Genomic DNA, 15,264 nt, shown 5'->3' with positions numbered 1-15,264 from the left:
TTGCCTATTCTAATTTCTCCTTTTATAGAATTCATTGTTTGATAGCACTTCTGTGACAAGTCTTGAAACACTTTTCTATGCTAGGATTTACTGACTCGCCTTCACATTTATTTCCAGATAAAGTCAAGTGCAAGTGATAGCACTTTGGCAAGTATTGACAGCATTGAGTGGGAGAGCGTGCAGGTCCTAGAGGTACCTGGGTCCAAGAATGATGCTTCATATTCAGAGAAAGGAGCTGTAAGCCAAGAATCTTCATCCACGACTGACTCCACCGAAATGTCTTCATCCAGTCAATTAAATATCCCTGCAGCCGCAGGTATTGCATCCGAAGATGAGGTTAAAACCACCAGTCCCATGAATAGTATTTCTTCATCACAACATCCTTCCTCGGAAATTTCCAGCAAGAGATCAAAGGTTGAAGATCAAGTCAACACTTCACAGTCTGAGCAGACTACTCCGTTATCTGCGGTATCTACTTCGGGGGCAACTGAGCCGAATTTCACCTCCAGTGTTGCATTGGACACAGTCTCAAAATCATCTTCCACTGATGCAACAACATCAGTTGCCTCAGAATCAGTTCCACAGACCTCTGTGTCAGGTACACAGCCGACTGAGTCCAATATAGCTGAGCAACAAAGGACTGCAATGGATGTGAAGATGCTTAGAGCAGGTAACTTTGCATTATTATCAACACACAAAAAAAGAGCCAAATCTATTCTAGTTTAGGACAAAATACTGTTATCAATTTCTTTGGCGGCCGACTAAAGAATAAATTCCTTGTGATTGAAACCCAGTTTCGCACTTGAAAGTATTTTGTAAGCTGAGGTATGTACTTCCAAGTGTGGCTTGTAAAGGAGTTAAGGGCTTTTGAAACAACAAATTAACCTGCAACCTGGCTGTGATCTTATTGAAGAGCACACAATCTTGAGATGCTGAATGTCATCATCCTACAATTTTCCTTGCTTGCAGTGATTAGGGAAAAACTGTATCAGAGTGCAGTCTAGTCAACAGGAGGACGATATCAAAGTCCAGTCAAGAGAGTGGGAGGACACCATCAGAGTAGACAGTGGGAGCACTGTATCACAATACAATATAAACAGTGGAAGAACTATCAGAATATAGTATAGACAGTGGGAGGACTGTATCAGAATACAGTATAGACAGTAGGAAGACTATCAGAGTCTTCTAGATAGTGAAGGGACTGTATCAGAGTCTAATCTAGACAGTGAAATGTTCCTTATGTTTGTGATATAATTTTGAAAATGATTTTAAATTACAGGATCAAAGTTTTCCGGGGGATCCACTCCCAATCATTCACATGGATCAAAAGCTGCCTTCAAAGTGGATGTTGGTGAAAAAGAGGCCGTGCCCAACCAGGACCAGGTCTTTGCTGAGTGCTTGCAGGAGAGAATACTGGGTCTACTTGCTGCCATGTTACCTCCTGTAAAAACTGTAAGAACCTGAAGTACTTTGAGTTAGAGACATTTCTCTGCGTTTAACATTGGAGCAAACAAGCATCTTGTATTCAGCGGAGTTCTTTACTTTGCTTCCTTCTGATTATTTAGTTGTCTGATATGTTACATTTAATTGAAGCGTTAGAATATTACCTTCTAGGTTGACTTTATGTAATTATTCCAAAGAATAGTTTCCTGAAAGTGATTTGTGGAAGGTAAACATGAGAACTTTGCAACCTGTATTTATTCAATGCTGTGTAGCAAAATATTCTAAGCCCTTCACGGGCATTATATGACATTAAACCATATAAGGCCATATTTGAGCAGTGACCAAGCGCAGTCAATGGAGTTTGTTCAGAGTGAAGAAAGGAAGATGGGTTTTGAGCAGGAGTTTCTGAGCCTAGATCTTTGGTAGCTGAAAGTGCTGCTGTCAAAGGTGAAGTGACTGAATTCAAGACTGAACAGCAGGAGTACAGCCACCTTGCGTTGAAAGGTTAAAGTAAATTAATGAGAGGGGTACATGACCATGGATAGATTTGAAAGTAATAGTGAGCAATTTTAAGCTGAGGTCTTGTTTAACAAGAAGCTGTTAAAATAATGTAAGGAGATGGGCAGTGGAGTTTTGGGTGACCAAGGTGAAGGATGCTGGTGTGAGGCGAGTCGGTTAGGCAGGCATTACTGAGATCAAGCGTATGACACAATCCTCGGACAGAGGGAGACTCTTCCTAATAATTACAGAGGCAGGATAACTGCTTTAATTATTGCTGATAATTCAATGTTAATTTATTGCAGACTGTTGATGGTATATTCATTCCCATAGGATTCAGCTATATGCTTACCAAACCTGAGGCAGGTACTGAAGCTCCTATTCCGGGTGGCAATGCAGAATCCTGGACAGCTGCTTGAAACCTATCACTTGACCCTGGGACTGCTTGGGCAACTCCTTCTGAGAATCTCCCCAGAAGATGCTGATGCTGCAGTGAAAGAAGTTCTCTTTGCGTCGTGGACCCTACTTAGCACTGCACAAGGCCAACTAAAATATCCAGGATGGATGACAACACAGGTTTTGTTCAGCCTTGGAGCAGTTTGCTTGGACTGGTACAGTTTAATGGTTTATTTGTTTGTTATAGAATGTGGACGTTTGCAAAGTCAAACTCTAAAAAAAAAAAAGATGCAATTGAATAGAAAATTAATTGTGTATTTCCCAATATAGTTGTTAATATTATCTTAGTGGTAGCACCTCCATGATCACGAGCTTGGACAGCTACACTGTCTGCTCTTTGGTACAAGATCGTTGGTGACACCAGTGCAACACTGCAGGTGAAAGTGCCACCTTTTAGATGAGTTGCAAGTGAGATTCACTCTCCAATTGGATAGACGTCCACGTGAAGGAAAGTGGAAGATTTTTCCTTGGTGTCTTGTCAATGTTTCTAAGACAGATTATATGGACTATATTTCATTTCTTCATGTGGGATCTTACATAGAAACATAGAAATTAGGTGCAGGAGTAGGCCATTCACCACTCTCTGCGTGAAAAAAGTTCTTCTCATCTCGGTTTTAAAGGATTTCACCCTTATCCTTAAGCTGTGACCCCTTGTCCTGTACAATTCATGAATCGTTTATTTCACAATACCGACTATATTTCAACACTATTCAGCTGTAAAACGCTTTGGGGTGTAGACATTTTGTGAGGTAATGCATAAGTGTGCCCTTTTTATTGCTTTTAGTGAATGCAATTGCAAGAACGATCACTAATTTTACAAGATAGCAAGAAAGCTCAGATTGTATTAGATCTGTTGTTTGTGCCACTTGAATGGAGTAATGCTCTATATTGTTTTTCTCTTGATCGAAGCAGGATTAGCCTGGACTGGGCATCATCAGTTGCGGACATACTCAGAGACCTGAACTCTAGCCCCCAGTGGCAGAAAGTGATCGCTGCCTTCACAAAGCGCTGCATTGAGGAGCTTCCCCTCCGTTTAAAACGCACCAATGTCTTTGCACTGTTGGTTCTGGTGGGATTTCCAGAGGTAAAAGCAAATTGTTAGATATCATTGTTAATCTATGTGATTAAATTGCACTAATTAAAGTGAAATAAACCATATTGGTAATGCTGGCAAGGTACTTTATCATCATTGTATCTGAACATACAATGACCAAATATTTGCTTTGTTGGTTCAGGATATATGGATGTTGAAGCAAGATTGGCATTTATTGTCCATTTCCAAATGACCCCGAAACAACCTGGCCTGTTAGACCATTTCAGAAACCATTAAGAACCAATAAGCTCGACTGGATAAGGTTGATGTATTTATTGCACTCATGGAGATTAGTGAATTAGATGGGTCATGGAGGCAACCCACGGTTTCATTGTCTCCACTACTGATAGTAGCTTTTAAATTTGGGATTTATTGCATTACTTGAATGTAAATTCCCCAACTGCAGGTGTGGGATTAACATTAATATCTCCAGATCAATAATCAGACATTTGGTTACCAGATCTGTAATTCCATCATTTCCAAGCCCCCAATGATCTGCATACATTTCATGTGTCTGAAATGGATTTGAAGATATTTGACCTTGTCAAACCATTCTAAACTAACTGGTGTATAACTATGTGCAAAAGTAGGCTACAGATATTTGAAATTATTTATGGTTTTGAATTAGTATTTTAGGTATCAATTTAAACTAAATGGCTTGCCTTCAAATCCACCGTTTAAAGCCTTTTAATTCCATATGTTTTATATTTAATACATGAAAATAGTGCCTAGGTGAAGTCATAGTATTAAACATCTATAGTATTGTAAATTGAGAACCTAATTGCCAAAATTGATACCACTTGTATGCATATAAAGCTGTTATAGTACAACATATCAAACACTTCAAACAGAGCATTAATTTAACATTAAATCATTTAATCGATATTAGGGTAGATAACCAAAAGCATGGTCTGAATTTAGTTTTGAAATGGCTGCTAATATGTAGATATTAACAGAGAACTAGCTAATTTTAGGTTGCGATAAGATTGCTCTAAGGTGGCGGTGGACAACTCCACTTCTTGATGCAATGCCATCGGCTTTGGTAAATCCTAGCTGTTCACATTGCTTTTTAAAGGAATTAGAGGTGATATGTGTAAGAATATAGACGGGACTGATGCGGCAGATGCCAACAAGCTGCTGTTTGCAGTTGGAGAGCCAAGAACTAGTGCAGCGATAAGCATTTGGTCTTTTGGGACTGATAATTACAGAGTTTTGAACCTTTGGAATTCTCCATCTGGGAGCATGCTCAGTCGTTGAGTCAATTGAAACCGCCGGGTGGCGCCAGCAATGGCTGCCTCGGCAACAGTCTGTCTGTCCCTTCCTTCTTTGGTGTTTGTATGTTAAATGGATGTTTTTAGTGGTCTTTAGCTTGTTATATGTGGGGGGGGGGAGGGGAGGTTTGGGGGAACCTTATTAATCTCTTACCACGACGGAGATGCTAATTTTTTTCCATATTGTATCTCCGTCCACACTGCGACCTAACATCGAGGAGTTGGCGGCCTTTGTTGGAGACTGATTTCGGGAGCTCCACCGCGGAGTCCTGTGGACTTACCATCACTGAACCCTTTGCCAGGGTTTGACCTCTGGGCTCCAATCGCGGAGGCCACCAGACTTTAACATTGTGGAGCTCGCGGTGTCTGGTCAGAGACCGACTTTGGGAACTCCAAGCCGCGGTAGCTTCGACCGCCCCAATCGCGGGCGCTTAGATCGCCCCGACGCGGTGGCTTTGACCGAAGCTGCGGGAGTTTCAATCGCCCCGACTGCGGATGGTTCGCCTGCCCCGACCACGGGAGAATAAAGAGGAAGGAGATTGGAGTTTATTCGCTTCCATCACAGTGAGGAATGTCGGGAATCCGCTGTGGTGGATGTTTATGTTAACATTTGTGTGTAGTTGTGTGTATTGTTGCTTTTTTAGTAGTATGGCTGTATGGTAATTTGAATTTCACTGTACCTTAATTGGTGTATGTGACAATAAAATGACATTGAAACCTTGAATTCAAGGCTGAGACTGACAGGTTTTTGGATGTGGAGAAGATAAGGGGATCTAGAGGGAAAGTGTGGAGGACACAGCTCCTGCTGTGGTTCAATGGTAAATCCAGGAGTATCGTCTTTAACTTCTATTTCCTGTTCTCAAGAGGTTTCTGTGCAAGTGTTTGCGTGAGAGTTGGAGTTTGTTCAGTTGTTCTTCCAACCAAACAAAATAATATAATATTGCACAGTAACTGGAGCTAAGCACCATGTACTAATATTGTGCTCAGCGTTGTTTTTAAAATGCAAACTCTCTACTTAAACAGGTATTATGCAGGGGAACGCATACTGTTTACATAGACAATGCCAATGAGACGCATGATGTTATCGTCCTGAAACATTTCACAGAGAAGATTCAAGCTGTGGTCATTGACATCCAGACTCGCAAGCGTAAAACAGGTGAGCATTCATAATTGTTTGCAAGAACTTTTGATTTACTGAAACTAGCTTTCAGTGGCGAGGTAGGTACGTGGCCTCAAGACTGAACCTGTCAAGTGCATTATCAGCAGCAGCACCGTTAGTTGGTCTAATGTTTCCGAACGGAGAGTTAATGGCCTGTCCCACTTGCGTGTCCTTGGCACGCAAATTACTTGACCTCATGGTCGCGTTGAGGCGTACGGGCATCGTATGGCCACGCGGGGCCGGTCCCACTGAGAAGCGTGGAGGGGTATGTAGTTGTGCGCACCATCGCGCGGGGCTCCGAAATCTTTATAGCGAACAAAATCTTCACCCGCCAAGGGCCTGTCACGTAACTGACGGCTAAAGTGGGACAGGCCCAAGACCCTGGCGCGACGCAACGCCTCACCTCCAACAGCAGCAGAAGCAGGCAAACGATCACCGAACTTGGCCTGGGGCTCACGGCCGTTTCAGTCCGGATCCGCCCCCACTTCTACTACCAGAGCGGGGCCAAGAAAATTGAAGATAGATACAAAATGCAGGAGTAACTCAGTGGGACAGGCGGCATCTCTGGAGAGAGGGAATGGGTGACGTTGTGGGTCAAGACCCTCCTTTCAGACTGAAGAAAAGTCTCGACACGAAACGTCACCCATTGCCTCTCTCCGGAAATGCTGCCGGTCCCACTGAGTTACTCCTGCATTTTGTGTCCATCTTCAAATGACGTCACGCGTTCCAGACAGCTGTTCGAACGCATGAAATCGCGCGGGACCTTTGCGCCATAACGCGACCACGAGATCGCGTAATTAGCGTGCCAAGAACACGTAAGTGGGACGGGCTTAAGTCTTAATGAACATTGCCATGCTCCTCCCTGTAGTCGGTTGCAGAAGAGTAATTAATTTAGCCCTAAAAGCAAGGCTCCAAGCTGAATTATTACCTGGTGCAGCAGGAAGTGGCTTTATTCCTAGAGGAACTAGTAAAATAAACAATGTTTAAGAAGGATGCTGGAAAATCGGTAGACAAAAATGCTGGAGAAACTCAACAGGTGAGACAGCATCTATGGAGCAAAGCTAATAGGCGACGTTTTGGGTCGAGATCCTTCTTCAGACTGAAGAAGGGTCTCGACAGTGAAATGAACAAGGTAAGATTGCATCACACTGCTTATTCTAATAAAGTAAAGGAATATGGATAAAATATTTTGAAGGGTTGCTATTTCATGTCTAGTACAAGAGGTAAAGTATAAATGGGCAATTTTCTTTGATCTACTTAGTTACCAATTAAATAGGATTGATGGAGAATCTTTACAAGATCTGCCACATTGGAAAAAATGTCCACTTTAAACACATGTTTGTTTGACAAAGAGAAAATCTGTGATCCAGCCTGATAAGACAAAAAAATATGGGGGAAAGAAAATGGCAAGCCTAAATTTCTGTCCAGGTTTATTAAAAGAAGAAAGGGAGGAAAATTTGACAGTTCTGACCATCGGTTTTCAATCCTACCTCCCCGCTGGTACGGGGCCAGGGGATTAGAAGGCTGCTAATGTTGTACCGCTGTTTATGCAACATGAAAATCGACTAATATTAATGAAAGGGGATTAATATTGGGAGTGTAATCTCATGCAGGCTCAGCATGCCAGAGGGCATGTTTTGGTACTCCATCTCTCTATGACTAATAATGGTCCAACCCTCAGAATTGCGAATGCCGTAGCATAAACACTATACACAAGTACCTGTCCCGATGCCTTTTAATTGTTGTTACTGTTCCTGCCCCGTCCACCACCTCTAACAGTTCGCTCTAAATACCAGCATGTACCAGAAAAATGTAGCCCGCATATTCCCTTTCAAACTCCTCCATCTCGTCTTAAACCTCTGCCCACTTTTTTAGGAACCCAATACCGTCAGACTGAAATTTGGTCCCGAGCCGAAATGATGTCTGCTCATTTCCCTTAACAATTGCTGCCTGACCTCCTGAATCCCTCAGGGATTCCAACATCTGCAGTTGCCACTGTCTCCTTTTTCAAACTGCTTGTTCAATTTCCTATTCACTGCTTATTTTCCTTGATGAGTGTACTTATTTCCCATTTGCTTCTTCCCTGCCCAGTTATCTCACCTGAGCCATAAAGCTCCATTAGTTTTGCTCGTTTCGTATTATAATGCTGGACTGATTTTCCAACTGATTTTGGTTTGCTATGTCTCCAACACATTTTAATACACTTTTTTAACATGATGCATGCACAAATAATATATTATCCTGCGAAGCATGGGAATCAGAGGTCCAGTGAATGAACGGGAGTGTGGGGCCAAAGCCACAGTGAATGAGAGAATGTCTGTGGGAACTGGAGCCCCAGAGAGTAAAAGAGAGCATGAGAACACAGCCCCAGCAAGTAAATGAGATGTTAAGACTGGAGCTTTGGGGAGTGAAATGTCCCGTTCCTGTGTTCCCTTTTATTTACCAAGGCCCTTTTAAAATGGTGTTCTTCAAGATGGCAGCTGCCAACAGATGCATTGTGTTGTTAACCAAGTTTCTTCTTGCAAGCTTTGCTGATTTCCTGTTGATTGTTTTGTTGATCAATTTGTACATACAACTGAAATCCAGAGGGAAAGAAAGAATTAGAATCAATGATAGGAAATGATCAATTAAAAAAATAAAGACCTGAGAATTCTCAAAGGTGGCTGAGGAAAGTTGAATGTTTGAATTAACCACCCTCTGTTTAACATCTGCTTTGTCTCTTTCCTGAAACAGTGAAAGATTATCGGTTAACGCAGGTATGTGAGCCTGAATGGATGACATCTCAACCTCAGCTTATCCAGTTCCTGCAGCACTTCATGCTAATCTACAGCCATCTACTGCAGACTAACATGGACAGCAGTTTCCCAGATGCAGTGGAGGCAACTTGGCTGCAATCATTAGCTCTAAAGGGTCTCTACAAAATGCTGCAGGTAATAATGTACAAATATTCTGTTTTAGAAAAAAAAAAAGAACTTCTCTCGCCCTTTGAACTTTTTCTCAAGATGAAGTTCTCACAAGTTTAATCTTTATTGTTGTGCAATTCTACCTGTCTTCTATCTTTACAAGTGTGGCTGTCAATTTTGTACTTTTACATATGGACTTGATAGGCCAAAGAGCTTGTTTCCCAGCCAGGTGACATTAGGATTTTGTATTCCTTCGGCATTGTCTGGTGTGTTTTGTTTCTTTCCTGCCCTTGTCCTGTGATTGTTCCTTGTCTAAATCTCTTCTGTGTAACACCCTCTACCCATTCCTGCCTGTGCCTTTTCATTCTGACTGTTTGTTCTCTGTGTGTGCTTGAGCACTTTTTTGTGTTGTTTTTCCCCCTCTGTATCAAATGGGCATTATTTGCACATGATACAGTGCAAAACATGAAATAGTATAAAAGAACAATGTTTAATGAAATACTGATCACTATTCAGACATATAAAGGTAAATTCGGAATGGAAGAGAAAAAGGAAGGAGTGGAAAATGAGCTTGAACTAGAGGCATTAAAATAGTCAGTAGAATCAAGAGTTTATAATTGTACCTTAAAACAAATATTTATAAAAATATGATTTGTATTAAATACAAAACTAGTACACAAGTAAGATAAATTGAATGATTATTAAGTGGTTATTGTTGTAGTGAACTGGAAGTATTCAAGTGAAGAGTGCTGTGTAGCATTGGGATCCTAGCCTTTTTATAAACTGGTTCAGATGTCTACTGTATAACCGAGGAAGGCGTTGGGTTGAGGATTGGTGCTTTAGTAAAGGGAAGAGGAAATTTAAACATGAGTTCAATCGGGAAAGACGTAGGCTCCCATGTAGTCCATCTGCATTTAGAAGATTAGAGTAGCTTTTTTTCACAGATGTCATGAATATGTGGTGTGGATGAGCAATGCTGCAAATCTAACTGTTGTCCTACAGTGAAGTAGTGTTTGTGATTTGCTCACCACAAGTCAATATGTCTTCAGTGTTAATGAGAATTCCCTCAACTAGTGTGAATTGGTAGTTTTCATATTTCTATTTTGCAGAAACATAGTATTGAAGAGATCCATCCGGTCATTATGCAGTCTGGTTTGATCAAATTACTGGAGAAGAAATGCACCAAAGGGACAGGGTTCAGTAAGCTATGGTTGCTTTGTGATCTGGAGGTGAGAGCAATATATATTGATGATTTTTCTGAATACAGTTTTCATTTACAGTAACTCTATTTGCAGACTATGGTCTATAGCAAACATAATCACTAGAATTTATAATGTTTCACAATAGATTTGTATATGCCTCGCCTAATTTTGAGCTTTTAACTGCCTGGATGGTTCTTTCCCAGTGATAACGAAAAGGGAGATTTTAATCTTCAGTGTATTAAGAAATATAGTAAAAACAAGTAGATCTAGAAGACTAAAATACAAGTGGGAAAATAAATGAGGATAGACATGAAAATTATTCTCCTCTTTGTTTTGAACAAGACCCTGTCGATCATGATGTACTCATCAAAAAAAGAGAGCAGTGCCAGTGCTGAAGGGACTGATGTGGAATCAGAGGAGCGGGAACTGACACAAGATCACGAGTCAAAGAGCAGTTCCTCAGTGTTTGATTTGGACGAAACTAAGCCTGATCCTTTGGAAGGTCTTGATGAAGCCACAAAAATTTGTTTCCAGGTAAGGAAGCACATTTATATTCATAAGTTCATGTTATAGGAGCAGTACTATGCCATTCGGCCCATCAAGTCTACTCCGCCATTCAATCATGGCTGATCTATCTTTTCCCCTCAACCCAATTCTCCTGCCTTCTCCCCATAACCGCTGACCCCCTTGCTAATCAAAACTCTTATTAATCTCCACCTTAAAAATATCCATTGACTTGGCCTCTAATAATTATATTAATTAATAGATTTGGAGTTTTAATTTGTATTGACTACAAAACTCTAGCAAAAAATATATAGAAACTTTCAATTTGTGTATCTTTCTGGCCATTTTCAAGACTTTGGAGTCGATTTAGATGATTTTTTTTAGTTCCAAGATTTAGACCTTGTGGTGGTGAAAAGGCAGCTGTGAGTTTAAAAGTTAAGATGGTGTGACTTGAATCATAGAATGACTGCAGCACAGTTGAGGGTCATGCAGCCCATCATGTCCATGCTAGCTCTACATCAGAACAATTCACTAGTTTTGCATGTCCAGCCCCTTCACTCTACATTTATCAACTTGTTTTGAAGATTCAGATTCAGATTCAAATTTTATTGTCATTGTGCAGTGTACAGTACAGAGACAACGAAATGCAGTTAGCATCTCCCTGGAAGAGCGACATAGAATATGAGCAATAAATAAATAAATATATGTACGTGCTTACGTGCATGCAGTGGCACCACAGCTGCATTTATTGCATTCCAGATTCCATCCACATGTTGTGTTTAGGGAAACAAGTTTTCACTGATGTCACTCCTAATTCCCTTCCCTGTTTTATACCTGTCACCATGTCCTCTCCCAGAATGAAAGACTTTCACAACTTATAGGAGTAGAATTAGGCCATTCGGCTCATTGAGTTTACTCTGCCATTCAATCATGGCTGATCGCTGCCTCCTAATCCCATTTTCCTGCCTGTCCCCCATAACCCTTGACACCTGTTCTAATCACAAATGTGTGTATCTCTGCCTTAAAAATACCCACTGACCTGGCCTCCACAGCTCTATGTGGCAATGAGTTCCACAGATTAACTACTTGATCAAGGTGCCAATGCTGAAGGAATTGATTTGGAAAGAGAGGAGCAAGAACTCCCTTTAAATGCACTGGGTTTATTGGAAAATGTAATTGTACTAGCATGTGTAATTTTACTAGTACTAGTATTTTAAACAAAATGAATAAAAAATGCATTGGTATGCTACCATGGGTAATATCCAGTAGCCCAGAGAATCTGCCAGTTTAATAGAACTAAAATCTCACAGGTGCCAGATTATCAGTCGTAATATATTCCATTGAGGCCTGATCCATGTTTCATTTAGTCCTTTACACTTAATGCATATTGTATTGGGAATCTAAGAAAACATGTAATTAAAGATAGATCTCACACTGGAATTGCTGAGTCCTTAAATTCATGTTAGTTTTTTCCGACAACACACTGCTATTCCATTTAGGAAGGAATATAAACTGATTATCTTATTGTAATAGAGAAATGTTTTCCTCTAGATAACACACGATGCTCTAAATGCACCTTTGCATATTTTGCGAGCCATGTATGAACTTCAGATGAGGAAAACAGATTCCTTCTTCCTTGAAGTTCAAAAACGGTGAGTATAGAATATTTAAATTATATAACACCAATCAGTATTTTGCTATTGGAGCCTTGTGGTGTGTTTAAGATTTAAGAGCCAGTGCAAATGTAGCTGCAGAATGTTTCTGAACATTTCCAGGAAAGGTTCTGTTTTTAGGTGATTTGGTGCAAACTGAATGTGAGAAATGAAATGCAAGTGTTCAACCTTTACTGTTGTTTTGCCAACGGCGTTTGTGTTATGGAGAGGTTTTCTTTGTATTCAAGTGTGAATGCATATCATTATCTTTGATGCCCTCACATATTTTAAACATCCTTAGCTCTTTGAACTGTGATACTTTGAAAAGATTGTCTTTATTGTTTAACCATCTTTAAGTATCATAAAACATTGAACAGTACAGCGCATGAATGTCAATGGCCGTGCTTTCACCAACCATGATGCCAACCTAAACAAGTCCCACCTGCCTGCAATGGTCCATATCCCCCTATTCCTTGTCTGTTCATGTGACTTACTAAATGCCTCTTAATATTGCCATTGAATCTGCTTCAAACATCTCCCCTTCCTCGAGTATAATGACAACTGAACACACTACTTCAAATGTGGCTCGAATAAAATTGTATACAGTTGCAACTTGACTTGTTAACCTTTATACCGAGCATCCTGACTGAAGGAGGCAAGCAATACCATGCATCGCCTTTACCACCCTATACACTTGTGTTACTGCCACTTTCAGGGAACTATGGATTTGCATTAATGCTCATGAAGGTCCTGGTATTTACTGTATACTTTTCTCTTGCATTTGACCTCCCAAACTGCCTCATCTCACATTTGTCTGGATTAAACTCTTACGTGTTGTGTCTAAAGTAGCAGGATGTGAAGAATGGTGGGGTATGAATTTGCAGTAGCTGCTGAGTTTTAATGGAATGATGAATCTTCACATTTAGTTTATTAAACCTCATGAATTTTGGGAACTATGTTTTAACCTCACTGCACCACCACAGGTTACCTTTATGTCAGAGAAATGTCTTCAACCTTTTAAACACATCGTCACATTGTATGAATGGCATGAAGCATTCTTTTTCTGCCTTTTGTTTGAGGATGAAACATTAAACTTTTTTTCTCTCCCCAGATTTGATGGGCATGTAATTACCACAGATGAGACCATCCAGACCATGTCAATGAAGTGGCAGCCAAACAAAACCTCGCACACGGAAGACCACAGCACAAAAGCAGTCGACACTGATATGATGATTGTACCATGTGTGGTGTGTCTTTTTCCTTATTCATTGTTCATTAAGACAAAATCTAAATGTTGTAAATGATCAGGTTATGCCCAAAGTACAATTTCTTAAGAAATTATATGAATATGCAAGAGGGATAGAACGGAGGAGGAAATTCCCAGTCCTGTGCAGGGTGATAAGCTGCTGAATATATAATAGTTACACTATAAAAAATACTATAATCTCAGAATACACAAGGAAATTCATCAGCACCATGAATAATAGTATTTTTTGGGGTTGTTTGTGGTGTTAGATTTTATTTTGAAGACTCTTGAAGTGTAAAATTATCTATAGGTTGAACATGTTGGGCCCATATGGAAACATAAAGGGACTCAAAAATGCTGGAGTAACTCAGTGCGTCAGGCAGCATCTATGGAGAACATAGATAGGTGATGTTTCGGGTCGGGACTCTTCTTGGACTCTAAAGAAGGTCCCAACGTGAAAACGTCACCTATCCATGCCTGACCTGCTGAGTTACTCCTACACTTTGTGTCTTTTGTGTAAACCAGCATCTGATGTTCCTGGTTTCTACCATATGGCAACATACTGCCCTGTCTGATATAAGGAGTAAGCAAGGACAAAAGAGTCAATCTTCTATAATGCACAACAGATGCATTTTACATGAAATCACTCTGAATCAAGGTACAATTCAGTAGTTAGCATTTTAGAGAACTATAGAATGGAACAGCATGGGAACAGGCCATATGGCCCAAATTAGCCATACTGACCAATAAGCACTTTGTTTCTTTTGTCTCTACTTATAGTTGATGTACACCAGGCCAGGCAACATTCTTGTAAATCACCTCTGTACCCGCTCCAGCACGAGTGATAGTTCCTTTTATGACCAGAATTGCGCACTGTACTCCAGCTGAGATCTGACCAAGGTTTTATAAAGTTATAGAGCATAACCTCCCTGCATCTACAATCAGTGCCCTGACTAAGGAAGACCAGTATCCCGTAAGCCTTGCTAACCACATTGTCTACCTATATTGCCATCTTCGAGGTTCTATGGACTTGATCTCCGAGGTCTCTCTGTTCCTCAATATTCCTAAATGTCCTGCCATTCAAGGTGTACCTTAGTGCTCCCAAAATCCATTTCTTGTATTTCTCTGGATTGAAGTCTATCTGGCATTTATTATCCATTTCACCAACACGTCACTTTCTCACTGCAACCTAAGACTATCCTCCACATTCTCAACAAGTCCACCAATCTTTGAGTCATCCACAAACTTGCTAATCTTGCCTCCCACATTCACGTATATTAGAGTCAGCAGGGATCCCAGTACCGATCCTTGTGGGACACCACCTGTCACGGGCATCGAATCGCAAAAGCAGGCTTTTACCTTCACCCATTGTAAATTCAAATTTAGATTCAGATTCAACCTTAATTGTCATTGTCAGTGTACAGTACAGAGACAACGAAATGCAAATTGGTTTCTTATCGATTGTTTGTAGTGTAGCATTCAAGATCAGAGGTTGCCTCTTTCTGTGGGAGCTTCCTAGTTGGTTTTCTTTAAAGCCAGTGAGTTTTCAAAAGATTGCCCTTTTGGATTGAATCCCAGGTTCCAAAAGAATGGTTATTCCCAGGGCGTTTACCAGATTTCGACCATGCTAAATATTTGTGTTGCTATCAATTTATGTGAATGTTACAAATAAAGAATGTATTATTGGATTGTACTGTATTGCACATGGAATAACCAGGTGAAAAGAAAGGCCATGCTTGCTGGAAATCTAAAATGAAACAGAAAATGCTGGAATTGAATTTTGCCATTACAATTTTTGACCTGTTTCTCTCTGGAATAAATCCTCCTGGTAGTGCTG

General features: G+C 40.5%; 1 protein-coding gene across 4 annotated transcripts in view; it reads left to right on the top strand.

Annotated features, from left to right (window-relative positions):
- Positions 1-15,264, top strand: part of zzef1 (zinc finger, ZZ-type with EF hand domain 1) — a 149,512-nt gene that overhangs the window by 93,079 nt on the left and 41,169 nt on the right. For 3 of the 4 annotated variants that reach the window (XM_055657837.1, XM_055657838.1, XM_055657835.1), the window contains exons 39-48: positions 118-670; positions 1,280-1,452; positions 2,275-2,552; positions 3,307-3,481; positions 5,785-5,917; positions 8,654-8,850; positions 9,933-10,052; positions 10,368-10,559; positions 12,081-12,181; positions 13,293-13,428. In XM_055657837.1, the coding sequence (XP_055513812.1) occupies positions 118-670; positions 1,280-1,452; positions 2,275-2,552; positions 3,307-3,481; positions 5,785-5,917; positions 8,654-8,850; positions 9,933-10,052; positions 10,368-10,559; positions 12,081-12,181; positions 13,293-13,428 (2,058 nt within the window). The remainder of the gene's footprint in view (positions 1-117; positions 671-1,279; positions 1,453-2,274; positions 2,553-3,306; positions 3,482-5,784; positions 5,918-8,653; positions 8,851-9,932; positions 10,053-10,367; positions 10,560-12,080; positions 12,182-13,292; positions 13,429-15,264) is intronic. The other variant, XM_055657836.1, reaches the window with a different exon arrangement.

This window comes from Leucoraja erinacea, chromosome 28 (genome assembly GCF_028641065.1).
Source record: "Leucoraja erinacea ecotype New England chromosome 28, Leri_hhj_1, whole genome shotgun sequence".
In the NCBI taxonomy this organism is placed as follows: Eukaryota; Metazoa; Chordata; class Chondrichthyes; order Rajiformes; family Rajidae; genus Leucoraja; species Leucoraja erinaceus.
Note: the sequence above shows the minus strand (reverse complement) of the source record. Positions and strands in the feature narration are given on the sequence as shown.